General features: G+C 33.3%; 1 protein-coding gene across 7 annotated transcripts in view; it reads left to right on the forward strand.

Moving 5' to 3' along the window:
• Positions 1-20,665, forward strand: part of RBM26 (RNA binding motif protein 26) — a 78,348-nt gene that overhangs the window by 34,760 nt on the left and 22,923 nt on the right. For 3 of the 7 annotated variants that reach the window (XM_069467118.1, XM_069467115.1, XM_069467116.1), the window contains exons 10-16: positions 3,749-3,860; positions 5,058-5,217; positions 8,197-8,361; positions 9,024-9,155; positions 10,390-10,461; positions 19,623-19,748; positions 20,088-20,162. In XM_069467118.1, the coding sequence (XP_069323219.1) occupies positions 3,749-3,860; positions 5,058-5,217; positions 8,197-8,361; positions 9,024-9,155; positions 10,390-10,461; positions 19,623-19,748; positions 20,088-20,162 (842 nt within the window). The remainder of the gene's footprint in view (positions 1-3,748; positions 3,861-5,057; positions 5,218-8,196; positions 8,362-9,023; positions 9,156-10,389; positions 10,462-19,622; positions 19,749-20,087; positions 20,163-20,665) is intronic. The other 4 variants (XM_069467120.1, XM_069467119.1, XM_069467117.1 and 1 more) reach the window with 3 other exon arrangements.

Genomic DNA, 20,665 nt, shown 5'->3' on the forward strand with positions numbered 1-20,665 from the left:
TTTGCTACCACCACAAACTAATGTTTATTGGACCCATTTCAATGCCAGGCCAATTTCTGATTGTGATCGAGAGAAGAAGGAGGGATCAAACCCCTTATATATAAATCTTAATGTGTAGAAGTTAGAGTTATGGTCATTTCAGTTCTTCATGCATATAGTTACAAATTACAGAAAGTGGCCCTATTGAGAAATAAATGTCTGGCATACCTACTTAAAAATTTGAATGCCTTTTCTCATAGAATCATTATTGTACATAGTGATTATTTTAGTGCTGTTCTTTAGATATATCATGTACTATTTTTGTGAGCTGGCTTAGGAATATATTTTCCATTCATAAGTGTTTTTATGTAGCAAATAGCTGATTTAGCAACTCCTTTACTTTTTTTTTTTGAGACAGTCCCACTCTGTTGCCCTGCTAGAGTGCAGTAGCTCACAGCAGCCTCAAACTCCTGGGCTCAAGCCATTCTCCTGCCTCACCCTCACAAGTGGCTGGGACTACAGGCGTGTGCTACCATGCCCCGCTAATTTTTCTATTTTTTTGTAGAGACGAGGTCTCACTTTTGCTCAGGCTGGTCGTGAACTCCTGATCTCAAGTAATTCTCCCACCTTGGCCTCCCAAAGTGCTAGGATTACAGGCGTGAGCCATTGTGCCAGCCCAGCAATCCATTTAAATTGAGGATTACCTATAGTACTTCTATTTCCTTTTCTTTTTTCAGTCTTCTCCCTCCTCTCCCCAATATGTTCTCATCTGTTTCCTATTTAGGTTTCAAATTTATAGTCCTAGATTGTGACAGATACATAAAAAGCTTATAATATTGTTAATTATTACACATTTCTAATAGCCTGTAGTTGGCCTTAATTTAAATTTGTGATAGATTATTATGTGATACTTAATACTTTCATGTTTAATACTTTAAATCTTGATGGGGACTTATCATTATTAAACACAGGAAAATATTTTAGACCCTTTGATGCATTGGAATTATTAATATAGAAGTGACCTAGGGGCCCTGATAATGGTTCTTTCCAGATTTTTAAGGAGGCGGAGAATTTGATAGATGCTCACATGGTTGGATACAGGCAGGAGGAAGGGTTAAGTAGTTTTCCATTTGCATTCAAGAAAACCAGTGCTGATGATTTTAAGCAGAAAAACAATTTATTAAAAGGATATTGGAGGAAAACATATTACATATTAACTATTAGGTAAATTTGCTGATTATATATCAAGAAGAAAGTGCTTTTGTGTTTTTTAATACCCCTTTTTAAAATACGTACCAATGAAAGGGAAATCTGAATGAGGGATGAGTTGGAGCAAACCCATTTCAACTACTGGGAGAAAAAGCACATTACTGCCTTTCTTAGTGAATTTTTAAGCACAGAACATACAAAATTAAAAAAAAAAAAAAAGACATTGCACAGCTTACAGATTAGATTCTTCCCAGTGAACTAGGTTTGGGAGACAGAAATAAGACCAAAAATCCTGTCACAGAACTGGTCCTGTGAAGGTACCACTAGGCAAAGAAACTGCAACTTTCTCTGTGAACATCATCAATGCTAGATACAGGATGTTTCCACCCTGTTTGCTTTGGAGATGTAGGATCAATTAGAGTCAGCCAAAGAAAGAGGGTAGGTAAAGCACATACACCCTCTGATACATTTGAGGAACTGAAAGGACTTTTTGACTAGAACAGAGGAAGTAAGGACTGTGAAGGGAGGTAAGAGGCCAATTAAAGGCATTTGAAGAATTCTAAAATAGAGGTGTTAGTAGCTGGACTAGGGTAGTAACAGAAGTGAAAAGATTTAACGTTTAGTGGAAAGAATCAACCAAACTTTAACTTACTGAACTGTGGGGTTTAGAATGGGGGTAGTGGAGAGGGTGAAGTTAGACACATGGATAATTGGGCAGATGATAATATCATTCATTGAGAAGTAGAACAGATTTGGTAGGAAGATAAATGTAGTTTGGGAAGTGTTTAATTTGTTGTGGCCATAGGGCATTTGAGTAGAAATGTCCAGTGGAAGATAGAATATGGAAGCCTGAGGTTCATGAAGTTTTCTTTTTTATAAATAGAGTAATTTTAGCTGTAATATGTAAATGTTAATGGAAGTGCCAGTGTTGTGGGAAAGGTTGAAGATGGAGGAAAGTAGCAGGGCTCTGGGGCATTGATTTGGGGTCTGTGTGTGTATGGGATATACAGAGTCATGAAACAAATATGATTGGCTAAGGTGACTGGGAAAATGATAGTTTCATTAATAGAAATGTTTCAGAAAGATAAAAAGTAGATTTATTATGAAGATAATTGAATGTTGTACATACTGAGTTTTGAGATACCTGTAGGATTTCCAGAAGAAGATGGCCAGTGAAAACCAAGAAGTTAGATTTAGAACTGTTCCTCAGAGCAAATTCCTTGTATGTTCTAGAGATTGATATGACCTCCTGCATGGAGATCGTAGGTGTAGCTGTCAAAGAGATTGTGCTGAAACTGGTTGTAAGTTGTGTTAGTTATGTGTTTAGAAATATGTAAGAATGGGATTTTATACAATCAATTTGTTCACCTGTAAAAAAGGAATTTTAAAATTATATTTTTCTGTGTGGTAAATTAAAGTGTGCATGTTTTAAACTTTGGAGTCATTTGAGAATAGCAGGTTAAATGTATTATGTTCATAAAATGCCATCTAAGTTAATGTAAAATGTTGAAAGCAGATATTGACAGCTCCTATTGCACACTGCATTTATCTTGAATATTTTCCTTTTTAAATCAAATACGTTCACATGTTGATGTTTAAATAAGCAGCTCACTTCAATCACAGCTCTAAGTTATCAGTTCTCAAAGATCATTGGATTAGTGTTAAATTTTGAATCTTTTGGATTGTGCATTTGATTTCAAAACTATGAACTTAAAAGTCTCAAGATGATTTGTTTGTTATTTATTTGTATATTTATTTGTGGTGAGGGTGACGGCAGATGAGAATAGTGACATGGGTTTTACTCCCCAAAAAGTGGCCTGCAGAATCACATTTTAATTTGGCTTGTGAGAATTATTGATTCTTCACATTTAGGTGTGAAGAATGAAATAATGTATTGAAATATGTTAAAAAATCTTAGATTATTATATTTGAATGTATGTTAGTCCTTTGTCCGCGAGTGATTCATTCCAAGACCCTTAGTGGATGCCTGAAACGGGTAGTACCATATCTTATATGTACTATATTTTTTCCTATACATACATACATACCTGTGATAAAGTTTAATTTATAAAATAGGCACAAGAAGAGATTAATAACAATATCTAATAATAAAATAGAACAATTATAACAATATACTGTAATAAAGTTTATGTGAATGTGGTCCCTCTTTTTCTCTCAAAATATCTCACATTGTACTCACCCTTCTTCATGTGATGATGTGAGATGTTAAAATGCCTACGTGATGAAATGAAGTGACAGAGCAGAATGGCATAAGATTTCATCATGCTACTCAGAATGGCACTCAGTTTAAAACTTTTTATTTTTGCAATTTTCCATTTAATATTTTTGGACTGTGATTTGACTGTGGGTAATTTTCTTTGAAACAGTGAAAAGCAAAACTGTGTAAAAGGGGACTACTGTACATTTATTTCTGTTTCTTCTAAAATATACCTATTTGGACAAAAAGCCAGAACTTTTCAATATAAATTTAAGGAAGTAGCTATGATGAACAGAAAATGTTAACCTATACTTTCTTTCATTTTCTTTTGTTTTAAAATAGAAAAGCCTCCTAACAAAAGCAGTATGAGAATAGTAGTGGATTCAGAATCAAGGAAGAGAACCATTGGTTCAGGGGAGCCTGGAGTTCCTGCAAAGAAGACTTGGTTTGATAAGTAAGCTGGCAGGGAAAATTGAGGAATTTAATTGTGCCTTGATTTTTGGGATCATTGCTGTATTATTATGACAATACAGTATTTTTTTTTTCCCCACAAAACTGTTATATTATTCTCTTCTGTAGGCAATCCCCAACTAAAGTGTAAGTTATTTTCTAAAAATTTGAAAGTTAGTTGTCTGGTACTAGAAAGTCATTTTATTATAGAAACAGTGTGGTAGTTGAAGATATTTTTCCTCTTTCTACTTCCCCCTCCTCAAAAAAATAAAAATAAAAATAAATGCCGTGTTGGTGAATATTAGCTGTATGCAGGATAGTCATGGGCCCCCCCATCATTAGGGAAAGGAGGTACGGATTAGGTCTGGCAAGAGACTTTTTAGCATGTGGACAATTCCTGTTAAGAGCTAGAAAAGTCTTTGCGGGGGTGTTTGGGGAGGTTAGATAGGTATTGAGTTGTCAAGGAAAAGTCTTCACAGAAAGGGGTAAGGAATCAAAATGTTGGGGGGATGTGTGATGATTCCTTTATAAATTTGTATATGTGAGGAGAGATTAGGATTGCATTTTTAGAGCTTTAACGTCTGTTAATAATGGATAGTTTCTAGTTCTTGATTTGTGATTAATTCTGTGATTTTTTTTTTTTTTTTTTTTTTTTTAAGGCAAACAGTATAATCTCTCTGGGCCACACTTTTGTCCTTTCTTTAAATGTCAAATATATGGTCTACAGTTCTAACAGTTTTTTTTTTTTAAAGCTGAAAAGAGGTTGAGACAGTCATCAACGAAAATAAAATTTAAAATCAAATAAAACATAATCAGAGTTTTAAAATAGGATGCATGCATTTCAGTAAGTTAGCTTTTATAGAAATGGAATAAAGGTTATATATGCAGTTGACTAGAAGAAGGTAGTAGAGCCTTTCATGCTAAGAATGTTAAATAGGAGCAGGTCAGAAGTGAAAAGTAACATGATATGGCAGAACTCTTCTCAGAGTTGGCTTTCCTGAAAGATGCTAACACTACTAATTTGGAAACTTTGTTGCTTAGAAGAAAATTTAAATTCCTTTATGAATCAGTACGTTCAGTTTTGGGGGAAAAAATGGAACTTAATTGGATATCCATTTTGCATGTGTAAAATTTTATTTCTTTGTGGTTGGTAGGTGTCAAGAATTATAAATACATTGATTAACTTTAATTTTGTTTGCAGACCAAATTTTAATAGAACCAACAGCCCAGGCTTCCAGAAAAAGGTTCAGTTTGGAAATGAAAATACCAAACTTGAACTTAGAAAAGTTCCTCCAGAATTAAATAATATCAGCAAACTTAATGAACATTTTAGTCGATTTGGAACCTTGGTTAACTTACAGGTAAGAGCCATAAAATGATTGTTGTCTTTGCATAATTGTTTAGGGAGCTTAATGTAATAAGAAACCTACTTTTATAAAGAAATATTATGGAAAATGTGTTAATCTAAATTTGGAAAAATGGACATGAAATAAAACTTTACCTTTTAAAAAAATGAATAAGTTTTTTACTTTTCAAAAGACGAGTTTTGATCATATTATTATAAACATTTTACCTAATAGAATAAAATTACAGCAAAGTTGAGTAATCATACTTGTAAAATCTAATCTTACAGTAGTTTTCAGTTCCTCAGTTTCTCACAATCATTTCACCAGAATACTTAAGTCAAATTTATTTTTGCTACCTTGAGATGGGCAGAGACTTTGGGGGCCCAGATACCCTGTAATCTGTAATTAGTTTAACCAGTTTTAAACTGGTTAAAACTGGTTATCTTGAAGAATAAATGACAGTGTAATTTGTATTTGACTTCACCTAAAGTCAAGATAAAATGACAGTGTAATTTGTATTTGACTTCACCTAAAATTAAACCGTGACTTGGGTATATATAACTTCTGTGGGTTTTTTGAGTTTATATTATGTGATATGTTGAAAATACTGAAATATATTGGCTTTTTCACCCTCATTTTATATGGTGTTCTTTTCAACTAAAATAATCACGTTTTATAATCCAATTAAAATAAGAGCAAATTTCCGAGAATATAGCTTAAGTTGAGATTTTAGAAAATTTTATTTTATTGACATTAAGAAGTTCTATTATAAAAGTAATAGAGGGTAAAAGATGCATGTTTGCTTGGAGTAGGGTAATAGAGTAGGATAGGGTATGTAGTTTTTATTTTTTTGTTGGGTTTTTCTTTCTTTCTTTTTTTTTTTTTTATCAGAGTCTATTGCCCAGGCTAGAGTGCAGTGGCATCATTGTAGCTCACTGGAAGCTCAAACTCCGGGGCTTCAAATGATCCTCCTGCCTCAGCCTCCCAAGTAGCTGGGACTACAAACGCACTCTGCACCATGCGAAGCTATTTTTTTTTTTTTTTTTTTTTTTTTTTGTGAAGATGGGATCTCGCTGTTGCCCAGGCTTGTCTTGAACTCTTGGCCTCAAGTGATCCGTCTTGGCCTCCCACAGTGCTGGGGTTACAGGCGAGAGGCACCATGCCTGGCCTAGTTGCATATGGAATTTTAAGGAAATGTTTCCCCTTCAGCTCTTTGTGTCCTTCACATTCCCTTACTCATATATGATTACATTATTTTTAACAGTTTACCATGTGATATTCTATATTTTGTTAATAAATTTCTGTATCTATCCGTATACAAACTTAAAAATATTATTATTATTTTTTTTTTTTTTGGGACAGAGTCTCACTCTGTTGCCCAGGCTAGAGTGAGTGCCGTGGCGTCAGCCTAGCTCACAGCAACCTCAAACTCCTGAGCTTAAGGGATCCTCCCGTCTCAGCCTCCCGAGTAACTGGGACTACAGGCATGCGCCACCATGCCCAGCTAATATTTTCTATATATATTTTTAGCTGTCCTTATAATTTCTTCCTATTTTTAGTAGAGATGGGGTCTTGCTCTTGCTCAGGCTGGTCTCGAACTCCTGAGCTCAAACGATCCGCCCACCTCGGCCTCCCAGAGTGCTAGGATTACAGGCATGAGCCACCGTGCCTGGCCTCAAACTTAAAAATATTTATAAACCCATAGATACATAGTACCCTGTAGTTATTTAATTCATCTTGAATATCTTTTTATGGCAATTTAATTTGATCTGTCATATTTATATCTAGACATAAAAAAGTTTTCAGATATTCTTACACAATTACTACACTGGTAATATTAATTTAAAACGTCTTTCAAAGCTGAGACGAAAAACATGGTATCTGACTATTTCTGTTTGCATTTACTCAATTACTAGAGGTTGATATCTTTATTAGTCCTTTTGCTATATCTGTATGCTGCCTGCATTATTTATAAAATGTGTTTTTTTCAAAAACAATTAAACTCTTTAGCTTCTTCCTAATTAAACATTGGTGAGATCAGTGTTTTTAAATTCCAATAAATGTACAATTATTAAAATGCTACCTAAAGTCATTCTTATAATTAATACTTATTGCCTACTTATGACATATATTCTCTGTTCTACATGAATCATTTAATTCTTAAAGTAACAGTATGGAGCAGATACTGTTACTTTCCTCATTTATAGAACAGTCACAGAAAGGTGAAATAACTTATTCATGCTCATATGAGAATAACAGCCAAAGCTTGAGCCAGGCTATTTGATTCAGAATGTGCTGTTAATCTCTATTCGCTGTTGCTGGACACCACTTGTGTTTTATGTACAACACTTTGGAAAACACTGCTATTATTGAAAGAATAGAAAATTTGAAGTGAAAAGCCTTGGATTTACTACTTATTAGTTGTATGGGTATATAGAATCCTTGAAATTTTAGTTTCCTCATGTGTCAAATGTGATTGTGTGATTGATGCTGTTATGTCGGTCTTTGTTGTTGGTGCTCTTAAATTTTCTCATGCTCTTGGAAATATGTTGTGGGAATTACAAATTTGAGATACTGTATGAATGAGTTTTTCTGTAATTTTTAGTTAATGATTACCCCTTGCAAAGTAGTTTACTGCCTTCTCCAGACTATATGGATCTTGGCCATGCCACTCATTGACATATAAGGATTATTTCTCGTAGTATTAAAATTGTGGGTAAAAAGAGAAACATTTTGAATGCACGTATATAACATTTGTGCAGTCAGCATTTTCTGCTATTACATGGAGGAGGCTCTTTTTATACTGTGAGCAATTCTCAGTTACTATTTCTCCTGGCCTGAAAGTAAACCATAGTAATAATCTAGATGTAAGGAAGTGTATAGGTAGAATCTTACTTAGAAGGACTAATATTTCACTTCTTGATTAATTTTTCTGTGTGAAGCAACAGATTCGTCTGTAAATAAATTCACTGTTGTTAATATTTTAAATCTTAGGTTGCCTACAATGGTGATCCTGAAGGTGCCCTTATCCAATTTGCAACATATGAAGAAGCAAAGAAAGCAATATCAAGTACAGAAGCAGTGTTAAACAATCGCTTTATTAAGGTTTATTGGCACAGAGAAGGAAACACCCAACAGTTACAAACTACTTCCCCAAAGGTAAGAGAGAAATTTGTATGAAATAAGTGCTTTTCTTAGAAAGCTCTTAGTGTAGTGTTTAAGAGCAGAGGCATCAGGTAGACTTGAGTTCAGAGCCTGGCTCTACTGTTAGCTATTGTTAACTGTGTATACTTGAACTTACACAATCTTTCTAACCTGTTCTCTCACTTAATTATGAAGTTAATCCCTAGTTTAGAGAATTACAGGAGATGGCATATATAAAGCATATAGAATAATCTCAGGCAGATAGGAGGCACTCAGTAAATGGTAGCTATATATATTTCAGAAACTCAGGCTCTGGGTTCATCTTAGAAATTCTTTCTTCCCATCTCTCTCGCTTCTTCTCTTTCTCCCCTCACTTCTTCCCTTTCTGTCTCCTCCCCCCATCAGTGAATCGATCAGAATACAATTTTAGATTAACTGCTTGTAGAGGTATATTACAGTACTTTGTAACTTTTTCCTGTACTTTATAAATAAATTATTTTATGCAGAGAAAACATCTATATTTATGTGTGAAGGAAATTAGAAGGCAGTTAGGTTTTGATTATAAGCTGCATTTTTACAACTTTTTCTTCATGGGCAATTTGGTAACAAAATAACAAAGGTTACCTTCCATGATCCTGAACTAATCAGCTTGTTTGAAATTTTTTTCTTGTTCTGAGGTAATGCAGCCTTTAGTCCAGCAACCCATTTTGCCTGTTGTGAAGCAATCGGTCAAAGAGCGTTTGGGTCCAGTACCATCAAGTACTGTTGAACCTGCAGAAGCCCAGAGTGCCACTTCAGATCTTCCTCAGGTAAAGGGAAGGTCTTATCACTGTGCCTGTCCCATAATAGGTTCTCAGTAAATTAATTTCCCTTGGTGATTTGATTATAGTTAATTGTATATATTTTACACAGAAATATGATAGACTTTACATATTTGAACCCCGCTTATAAGTTTTGTTTTTTTTTTTTACCATTACCATAACATTTTCACACTCTACTTTTCCTGTAATATTTGAATCTTAAATTCTTCTGTCTAGTTAATACTTATTTATGAGAACAATTTCTCTTTCACTTTGTGGAGGTGGTATATTTCAGCAAAACTGCCTGTAGAGTGAAGTTCAGTACACTAAATCTTATTTTTTCCATCATCTTTTTACTTAATTGGAATTCTGTTCCAGAGATAATTGTTCAGTAGGCTAAATTAAAAGCTTTGGGGAAGGAAAGACTTAAACTATCAGGTTAAGCATGCTTAATATAATACTTTTTCAAGTACTTATAGAGCTCTCTCAAAACTCTGCATCACTTGTTCCTGATTCTAGGATTCTCTTCTCCATATGTCATTTCCTTCCCACTTTCTTCCACGCTTGAGTGGCAGTCTTTTTTTCTACACTCTCAGTCTCTGAAACTTAGCGTTCCTTTGTTTCCCTATGTTTCAGCATTTGATGTGTAACATAGAGTTAGAATGTAGTATACTACTTAGCTAATGGATGCCACCTTATTAAAATTGTCTTCCTAGATAATTCCTGAAGTGTAAGATATTGTGATTCTGTGAGAACATAAAGAATGTAAATTGGTAAATTATTAGTTATTAAAAATCCCCAATTTTAATATTCCAAATTGTCACCAAATACAGTATATTTGGATATAAAAGAAACATACTTTAGGAAAGAATGGCACTAATCATTAATAGTGTAGTGGGCATGTATTTTAAGTACTGAAACCTAATATTCAGACTTTCTACTTGTTAGCATAGGATTCTAAGAATTTATGATTCCATCTCAATGGAAGGGACTTTAGCAACCACCTGGCTCAGACCTCTTATTTTACATCATTCTTTTTCATGATTAATATCATACACTGTTTATTTTTGTTTTTTCCACATTCTTTCTGTTTCTCTCTCTTAAAAAAATGCCCAAGTTTTTGTGATTAGCATCAGTAGACTCATAGATTTGGTATATATAAGTAGAATCCGAATGTTCAAAATCCCAACAGACTTATATATGTTTGGGGAAACACTGAATATGTCCATTTTAATTTTTTTAGAATGTAACTAAGTTATCTGTGAAGGACAGGTTGGGTTTTGTATCAAAGCCATCTGTTTCAGCAACTGAAAAGGTAAGAAGAATAGCATGATGTGTTTGTCTTGGCTTCGTAAATGTTTTCAGGTGGCATCTTAATTTTTAATTTTTTTCATAGTTCCAAACTCTTGCTTCTTAATAGTACCTGTATCTCCTGTTCCTACCTTTTTGCTTTCTATTTGCTGAAAAAGAAAAAAATATTTGCCTTTCTTTTTTTTACTTTTTGCATCAGCATTTTAATACTTGCCTCTCACTATATTTCCATGTGCTCCATTCTTTTTTTTTTTTTTCCTTAGAAATACTGTGCATTTTAATTTGATAATTCTGGCAGCCTACTAGAAAAGGCCAGGAATTAGGAATTTTACTTGAGTTTGAGCCCTGGCTCTTCACTTACTAACTGCATGACATTGGGCAGTGTTCTTAACTTTTCTGAATCTTTTTACTCATCAGTAAAGTGGTGATGGTAATATTTGTCTTGCTCATGGGGTTCTGTGAGGATTAAATAAAATCAGTTATTTAAAAGTATTTTTAAAACTGGAAAGGATGATGTAAATGTAAGTTTTTTATTTATTACTAAACAGCTATTGATGTAGCCTGACAATACGTTTAGTCATGCCTTTTTTTAAATAAGGGGGTAAATAATGATTAAATGAAGAACTTTTATGGATCTGTCTTATAGTTCTGTGTAGATGTGTTATTTTTTTCTGTTTAGGTATGAGTGAATGCCCTGATCTTTAGTCTTATTTTGAGGTATGTGAAATCACAGAATGTTAGAATTAGTTAATCTTTCTCCTTTCTATATATTTCACATTATATAAGAAAATCAAGACCCAAATAGTTTTATGGTTTGACCTATACACTGTAAGTTACTGAGCCAGAACTAGAATCTGGGTCTCGTATTTCTAGTCCGTGGCTCCTTCCATTCTGAAGATTACAAAGGAAATTGATTTCATAGATAAACAAAGCATCCAGTGAGATGGGTGACGTGCTGTCTTCACTTGTTCTTCAGAATATTATTTTCCTTATTTACTGTGTTAAACTTTGGCATTTCTAGAAATTTGAATCTGAATCTCATTCTGTGTATCAGACTTTTGTCTTGGATATCTCAGTATTACTTCAAGCATAACTCGCCTAAAATGAGTTCATTATTTTCCATGTAAATTAACTTCTCCTATCTCCTAGTTCAGGAAGTGATAACACCATTTTCTAAGCTATATGAACTAAAAACCTTATAGTCATTTACTTGTTTTTGTAGGCTGCTTCTTTTTCTCTGCCACCTTCAGTTGTTCCCTGGCCTCTGGGTACAGTGTCTTAGCTGGCATCATGGAATTTTCCTCCTCTAGTTTAAACTGTCACTAATTCTACTCTCAGACTTATTTTAATGTTAATTCATTACAGAAACTTTAAACTTCTCAGCTACATTACTTTGCTTGATTCATAGCTCATCAATACCACATTAATTCTGGTTCTATTGCTCTAGTCTTTCTTTTATACCCTAGAAAGTACTTTTCTGCTTATTGTTTCTTGCCTTTTCCTGCCTTTTTCCCTTTTTGTTTTTTTTTTTTTTGGTGGTGATTTTTCTGGAGTGCATTTACCCCTGCCTAACTAAATTCTAGTTATTCTTTAAAGATTGAAAAATCTGTCTGTCTCCCATGAAACCTCCAGATTTTTCCATTTTATCCCCCTTCCTTCTCTGAACTGTGTTGCTTAGTCTGTGCTATTAAATTTAGCAGTATCAAGTGTTTACTTTGATTAGATTTATCCTCCTTGATAATAAGTGATTCAGGAACTGAAAAAAAAAAACACTGTATTTGAGGTGATGGATATGCTAATTACCCTGATTTGGTCATTACACAGTGTATATATGTATTAAAACATTACACTATACCCTCTAAATATGTATAATTACTATGTGTCAATTAAAAACAAAATAAAACTTACAAAAACACTAAATTCTGCTGTACTTAGTGTACTACTGAGCAATTCTGGAGACATCTAAAATACCCAGTAATGTTTAGGATCTGTTTATGTCAAGATTTGTACCTTGAGATTAAAGTCTGTACTCACAGCTTTTACAAAATTTTTGTAGTATATTTTGCTATTATTTTATTACTGCTTTTTATAAGTATTTTGTATAGTTTTAGAATAAAATGGGTACAAATTTGAAATTGATGCTATAACTTTACTAATATGTAACCACCATATATACCAGTATATACTATATTAATAATAACCTTAAACTGAATTTGTGAAAATTCATTTATGGTAGCAGGCTATTTATGAAAAAAAAAATAATAAATACTGTAAAGAATCTTTCCAGGAAAAACAATTATTTATAAGTATGTAACTTTTAGTCATCTTTAGTGAACCTCTTTATACAGTAACATTTTATTTTTGCTTCTCCTTTGTGGTTTCTGTTTCTGTTCCCCTAACCTTTAGGGGGTTTGGGTGCAGAATCCTCAGAGGGCATTGCCTGAGAGAAATCTTAGGAAGAATAGAAGACTATTCTCCATCATCAAATATTATTTAAAAGATTCTTTTTTAAATTGAAGGCAGGGGAAAACTCAAAGCTAGTATCTGCAGTATCCTCTGTCATTGTTAAACCAAATAAGTACACAAATGTAACATTTTATACTCTTTCTATAAACAACACCCAGTAAACCCTTCTTAAAGCCCTTCTAAATTATAAGAACGTAAACTGTGTAATCGAGTGTTTAATGCTCTTTATCATATCAGTTTTAGATACCGAATTTATGATACAGGATGTTATTTTTCAATAGTTTTTTTTTTTTTTTTTTTGGCAATCTAAAAATATACTTGGTCCCTTTACATAGATGATATGTTAACATCTATACCATGGAACTTTTAAAAGGGAAATTGTATAGTATAATTGGAAGAACATTGCATGTCATATAGAGACTTCATCTATTGATTTAGCAGCTGCCAGTGTGTATTATGCTGAAGTCTTACTGGCTGTGTTTCCTCAATTGTTGGTAGTCATTCTTCCCCCCCACCCCAGAACATTACGGAGGTACAAACATTTTGGTCACATGAACTGCTTTTTGAACAGTTTCAGTCAACATTATACGTGTGCCCATCACCCAGATAGTGTGCATTGTAATCATTAGGTGTGAATTTACCCACCCCCTCTCCCCCACCTGCTTGATTTCCTTTGAGTTTTACTTCCATATATGCGTATGTGTGTTGATCAATTAGTCCCAGTTTAATAGTGAGAACCAGACAAGGTAGTTGTTCTTAACCCTTTGATTTTTAAAATTCAGATTTGTTGTGTAATTTTGCTATTTTAAATATAAAGATTAGGAACCTGAGCAACATAGTGAGACTCTGTCTCTAGAAAAAATAGAATAATTAGCTAGGTATGGCGGCACGCGCCTGTGGTCTCAGCTACTCCAGAGACAGAGGCAAGAGGATAGCTTGAGCCCAGGAGTTTGAGGTTGCAGTGAGCTGTAATGACATCACTGCACTCTAGCCCAGGCAGCAGAGTGAGGCCCTGTCTCAAAAAATAAAATGAAATAAATATATAAATAATATAAAGATTAGAGAGTTTATGGTATGTTTCTTTCATAACTGTTATTGATTATTTTTAATTTTTTAGTGTATTGGCCTCTGTCAGTGTTATGACCTGGATTATGTTTCTTATAGGAAAATGCAATTTATTTATTTTTTTTTATTTTTATTTTTTTTGAGACAGAGTGTCGCTTTGTTGCCCTGGCTAGAGTGAGTGCCGTGGCGTCAGCCTAGCTCACAGCAACCTCAAACTCCTGGGCTTAAGCAATCCTTCTGCCTCAGCCTCCCGAGTGGCTGGGACTACAGGCATGTGCCACCATGCCCGGCTAATTTTTTCTATATATATTTTAGTTGGCCAGATAATTTCTTTCTATTTTTAGTAGAGATGGGATCTCGCTCTTGCTCAGGCTGGTCTCGAACTCCTGACCTTGAGCGATCCACCCACCTCGGCCTCCCAGAGTGCTAGGATTACAGGCGTGAGCCACTGCGCCCGGCCGGAAAATGCAATTTATTTGAAAGTATTTGCTTAACTTTCTGAGAACTAAGCTATTATAGCAAAAATTGATTACTGACTGAACACATTTTTTACTTTTATATTTGTTAAAATATTTCTAAAGATTGTTTATTCTTTTGTTTCTTTTAGTCTCTGTCTATTTCACTGATATGTGGAATCCTACAAAGTTGAACTCAGAAGGCAAAGGGTAGAATGGTGCTTAGGTGGGGTTGAAGGGGTAGGAGATTGGGGAGGTGTTGTTTAAAGATTTAAAATTTCAGTTAGATAGGAGGAATAAGTTCAAGAGATCTATTGTTACAACATGGTGACTATAGTTAATAAAAAATGTGTTCTTGAGAATTGCTAAGAGAGATTTTAAGTGTTCTCACCACAAAATATATGTGGGGTAATGCAAGTGTTAATTAACTGGATCTAGCCATTCCACTATGTATATATTTCAAAGCAACATGTTGTCCGTGATAAGTATACAGAGAATCCTCAGCTTAATGATGGTTTGACTTCCACTTTTTCTACTTGATGATGGGTTTACTCTGGGTTGTTAAATGCGTATTCAACTTAGGATATTTTTGCCTTGTGATGGGTTTATTGAGGATATTTTTGCCTTGTGATGGGTTTATTGGGACATAGCCCCATCATAATAGAGCATTTATATACAATCTTTATTGGTGAATGAAAATAAATTTTAAAAATTTTACAATGAGTAAAAGATCAATGGATTAAAAAATGAATATTTAGTATTCTTAGAAGAAAAAAACTGTTAATCTCTAAAAATATTTTATAAATTTAGTTTTAAAATCCTAATCTTCTCACTAGAATTCTCAGGCTTGGCATAGAATGCACATCTATGTGCTACTTTAAGTGAATATCATAAATAAACATTCATAGTTACTGAACAGATGATTTACTTAATATAAAAATTGGTCATACAGTAATTACATTAATAAGCATCCACGTAACTCCTCAGATACTGTTTATATTACATTGAAACAAGGTATTTCTGCTTTAAAACCCTGTTAGAGCTACTTATTTTGAGTATGGCTTTTAACACATTGACCGCCATGTGAATTGTATTTAACTCATGCTAGTTTTGAGCCTGGGGCCTTGTGAAACAAAACCTGGGCAAAACCCTGTAGTTGCTTCGTGAAAATCTTACTTGTTGATGTTCTTATTGTAACAATTAATATTGACAAATTAATTCTAAAAACGTGGATTAAATGAATAGAACCCAATAAATTTCATTTTTCATTAAATTAGAAAGGATTGTTTTGTTTTCAAAGTTTTTATTCTATTTTTGTAATAAAATACCATGGCCCCAAGGAAAAAAAAATTTTTGCCTAGTGTAGCAGTCAATGTGTTAAGCATTATAACTGTGTTTCTTTTGTATTTAAGTACAGCTTTGGCATTGTTTATTAAAAAATGATACTTCAGTGACTTAATTTATAATAACTTTTTGTAGTAATTGTTACAAAATACTTTTCCCCTTCCATTCTTATCCATGAGAAAAAGCTGTTTTTTCTCTTTCTTTACAAGTACTAATAGTAGTTATGTGTGGTAATATTTTACGTAGAAAATAAAATAAATGGATTATAACCTATGTCTCTTTAGGGAAAGTAAGAAGTATTACTGATGTACATTTTGGCAACATAGCACATGATACCTTTCAACTCATTTTCTAAGTTCAACATTCCTTTGATACCAAAACCTGGCAAGATATTACCAGAAAGGAAAATTATAGACCAGTATCTCTCATGAACATAAACACAAATGTCCTAAGCAAAATACTAGCAAATATCCAGTGATTTATTAAATACATACTACATCATGGTCAGGTAAATTCAAGGTTAATTTAACAGTTGAAAATCAGTTCAATTGACCATATTAACAGAATAAGGGAGGGAAAAAACCCCAAATAATTATCTTGGTAGAAAATACATTTGTTACAGTTTGTTACTTAGTTACATTAAAAGCTTTGCAAAAGAGGAATAAAGAGAAACATCCTTGCTTTGATAAAGGATATCTGCAAAAATTCTTTACAGCTCACGTTATAGTCAATGGTGAAATATTGACTGCTTTTCCCCCGAGATCAGGAGCAAGACAAGGGTGTCCACTCTTATCACCCTTTCTCAGTATTGTATTGAAGGGTGTACTGCATATACTAAGGAAAGAAAATGATATAAACCATATGAGGGATATTGAAAGGAAGAAGCAAAACTGTTTACTTGCAAATGACATGATTGTATATGTAGAAAGTCCAAAAGAATTCATAAACAGTTGAAATTTTTAAATAAATCCACTCAAGGTGTCCAGAAGTAAAATAAGTATGTAAAAATTACAGCACATACAGAAACCCATTTGGAAAAAGAAAAGGTATGGTGGTTTGGAAAGGCCACTATGTGTGCTTTGACTGTGTTCTTAGGAATTATAGCATTTTCTTTTCTATTGAGCTTGTTGCTTCCCTCCACTGGTTTCATTTTTAATAGATTTTCATCTTTTGAAAATACATATATCCCTTGCCATCTAAACTCTGGAACCAAGTAGATTCAAATAGTGAGCAGTGTTTGTAATTACATATTCATTGTTTCCAAGACACTTTTTTTTTTTTTTTTTTTTTTTACATTTTAACACCTCTGCAATTGGGCTGTATCTTTTTTGTTTTTTATTATTCAGGATATTATGGGGGTACAAACATTTTGGTTACATGTAATGCTGTTTGCCCCACTCAAGCCAAGACTACAAGTGTGTCCCTCCCCCATACAGTATGTTCCGCTTCCATTAGTTGTGGGTTTACCCCCCAACCCTGGGCTGTATCTTTAAGTCATTGGTGTTTATGGTTATAATTGGAAGCCTTTTTTTCTGTAGTAGGGGTAGATAAAATGATAATGTGTCTTCTAGTCATTGAATCTTAGGCTCAATATATTAGTGAATGTTCTATTTTTATAGAAGGAAGTTCCTGGATAAAACAAGGAAATGGGAATACTTCTAGGAATTAAAGGAGTGTTCTCATTCTTGTCAGATACTTTTATGCACTTTAAACCAACACTACTTAGTCTGATAGTAGATATTAAGGATGCTTTGTAAAGGACTATTCTCTGCACACTGAAGTTGGAGAAATACTGTATTAAATAAATTATATGGGTTTCTTTATTTCTGCTTTTATTATGATAATACACATTTGAAATTGGAGAATATGTTTATGGTATTTATTGTTTCCAACTTGAGTATAGAAATCCTTTTTGGTCACAACTTTTCAACTTGTTATGGAACCCCCTTTACGAGGAAAACAGTTTGTGAAACACTCAAGACTCTTTTCGGCAAATTATCTTGTGTCTCTCCCCTTATAAAAGTTATTGTCTCACCTTTGTATAGTCATACAGTTTGGCATTTTGTTGTGTGGTAAGGTAGTTTCTTCTATGAAAGAAATATATCTCTAGAATTACAGAGAATGGTTAATGAAGTTAGACCATAAATGAAATTTGTGTTTTACTCCCTATTTTAATGAATGCAACCATTTCATATTTGTTATTGATATCTGAATATTAGTTTTCATCATTGAAGAAAATTATTAAATTTTGACACACATCATGTATTAACTTTTATTTTCAAACATCAGTTGTACTATATGGAACTAGTACAGTTACAATATTCTAGGTTTTTATTTCATTTAGAGACAAAGACATTCTTGACTACTTAGAATAGAGATGAGTTGTCTAAGCTTTGTGATGTTCCCTAATTTCATGATGAAAGATTAGAAGGTGGTCTTCAGATTGCTACTTCTGTTACCCAGATGTTAACGTTTTAGTAGTTCAAAAGTAGAGCCTTTTCTCATTGTTACTTTTACATTTGAGTAGTTCTTTAACTATGTTAAGTTTTTTAGGTTATAAACTCCTTTTAAGACTTTAGAAGGAATGTTTTTTCCTCTGGGAAATTACAGCGTTCACATACATGGTTTAAGGTTAATTTTTTTAGCATTCGTAGATCTCCCTACAGGGATCCCTGGGCTCCTTTTTAAGAATCAGTAACCAACTACCCTATGGAACTTGTAACTGTTTTGATTTTGAAGGATAAAAAAGGCAGCCTATGAATACTTTTCTTTTTGAATTGACCCTTGTGTAGAAAAGATTGTCCACTCTGTCCTATAATTATTTTCATTTGGTTTAGTACAAAAATTCTCATTACGTATTTACCGTGTGCCCTGGCAGTGTTCTAGGCATGGAAGATCTAGCAGTGAACCAAGCAAAAAGAAAAAAAAAATCCTTGCCTTCATGGAGTGAATTTTTGGGTTTGTAAAGACCTTAGCCTCCATCAAATTGAACTTCCTTATTTTATAGATAAGTCAAGTGAGGCCTAAAAATGTGCTTGATCTTACCTATGGTGTCATAATTAATTGGTAGCAAGACTTAGGTACTAGAAGAAGCACAAAGAGGAGAAAGACATGGTCTTTGTTACAGGGCCCTTACAGTGTAGACACGGAGAAAGACATGTTAATATATCATTAGGTCATTTTTATTAAGTAGCTAATACTAGCTAAAAATAGCTAATAGAATTTTTACCTGATAGCTAAAGGAATAAAATTTAAGGACCTGCGTAGAAGAGAGAAATGATGAGGGCTTTGTGGATGTCTCGATTGTGTTATGCTGATCCTGAGCTGGGTTTAAGGAAATAAGGTCACTTCAAGCAGGAGTGTTGCTACCAAAGAATGGAGAATGAATGTAATAAGGGTATATTTTAGAATTGCAAATGATCAAGTAAAATTATTTGAGGGACACTATCCATTTTCCTCCTGTGCCATGCTCTTGTGTGTGGTTTTTGGTTTAATCATTAGGAATAATAGTAAATGTATTTAACAAACTAGTATTTTTCAGTGATATAGTAAATGTCTTGATTTGACATTTTTGTATGTTTGTCTTTGTATAATATCTTTTTCTGTAGGTACTTGGTGTTAATTTAAATTTTTTTCATTTTAGGGCTTATTCCTCATTATATCCTACCTTTCAAACCACCAAATATGATTTAGTTATTTTAAGTATATAATGAATTAGTTCAGTGTGTTTTGAAATTGGACAGTAGTGCTTTAAAGTTAAGCTTTATAGAAATTAGAACTTAGGAAATCATGAATCATTGATGTATTTTTTAAGAAATTGAATTTGTATTGGTAGGTGTTGTCTACATCCACTGGCCTAACAAAAACAGTGTATAATCCTGCTGCTTTGAAGGCTGCACAAAAATCCTTACTTGTTTCCACTTCTGCAGTTGATAATAATGAAGCACAGAAAAAAAAGCAGGTAAGTGCAACTAGTATAGTACACAAAATTTGCATATAGGAAATCTTTGTGTATGTGTTTTTTCAGTGCTTATCACAAAATAAGACCAAAAGGTATTTGTTGGCTATCACTAAACTTTTGTTTTCCACAATGTATCAGTAAATATTAATTTTTTCTTTGAACAAAAGGTTCCCGTGATTGATCTTTGAAACTTATAAACGTATTTTAAGTTTTACATAGGAAAACTTTGCATATAATTTTTGTTGTCAAGCTTCTGCAATTATAACCACTTTTCTCCTCTTGAGTAATATTGTTTATCCTTAGTAATATTCTAATGATATTTTTAATCCCTGACTCTAGGAGGCACTGAAACTTCAGCAGGATGTAAGGAAAAGGAAACAAGAAATTTTAGAAAAGCACATTGAAACACAGAAGGTAAAATGATAAAGTTAGATTTGGCAAAATATATTTACAAATGTTATAATTTTGAGTGAATTTAATGTTACACTCAATAGTTTTGAGAAACAGATTTACTATAATTGTTAATGGTAACTGATATAGTTATCAATGATAGTGTATTGGAGATAAAGAGCAGACAGTAAATGGTGGGTATAGTTTAAATGGAATTATGGTTATCAACATGAAATGAAAATAAGGTAATATTCATTCAGTTATTTTGCTTCACAGTAGTTTGTTCAACAGATAATGGAATGGAAGCTTTTTCTCAATGTTGATATGTACCTTTCCTTACTGACTTGAGATCCTCTAGTCCTATGTTGTCCAATATAGAAGGCAGTAGCCACATCTGACTATTGAGAATTTGGAATGTGTCTAGCCTAAATTGAGGTATGCTATAAGTGTAAAGTATACACCAGATTTCAAAGATATGGTACAAAGAAACAAAACATCACAATAATATTTGTTGGACTATAACATTT

This window comes from Eulemur rufifrons, chromosome 4, assembly GCF_041146395.1.
Source record: "Eulemur rufifrons isolate Redbay chromosome 4, OSU_ERuf_1, whole genome shotgun sequence".
Taxonomy (NCBI): domain Eukaryota; kingdom Metazoa; phylum Chordata; class Mammalia; order Primates; family Lemuridae; genus Eulemur; species Eulemur rufifrons.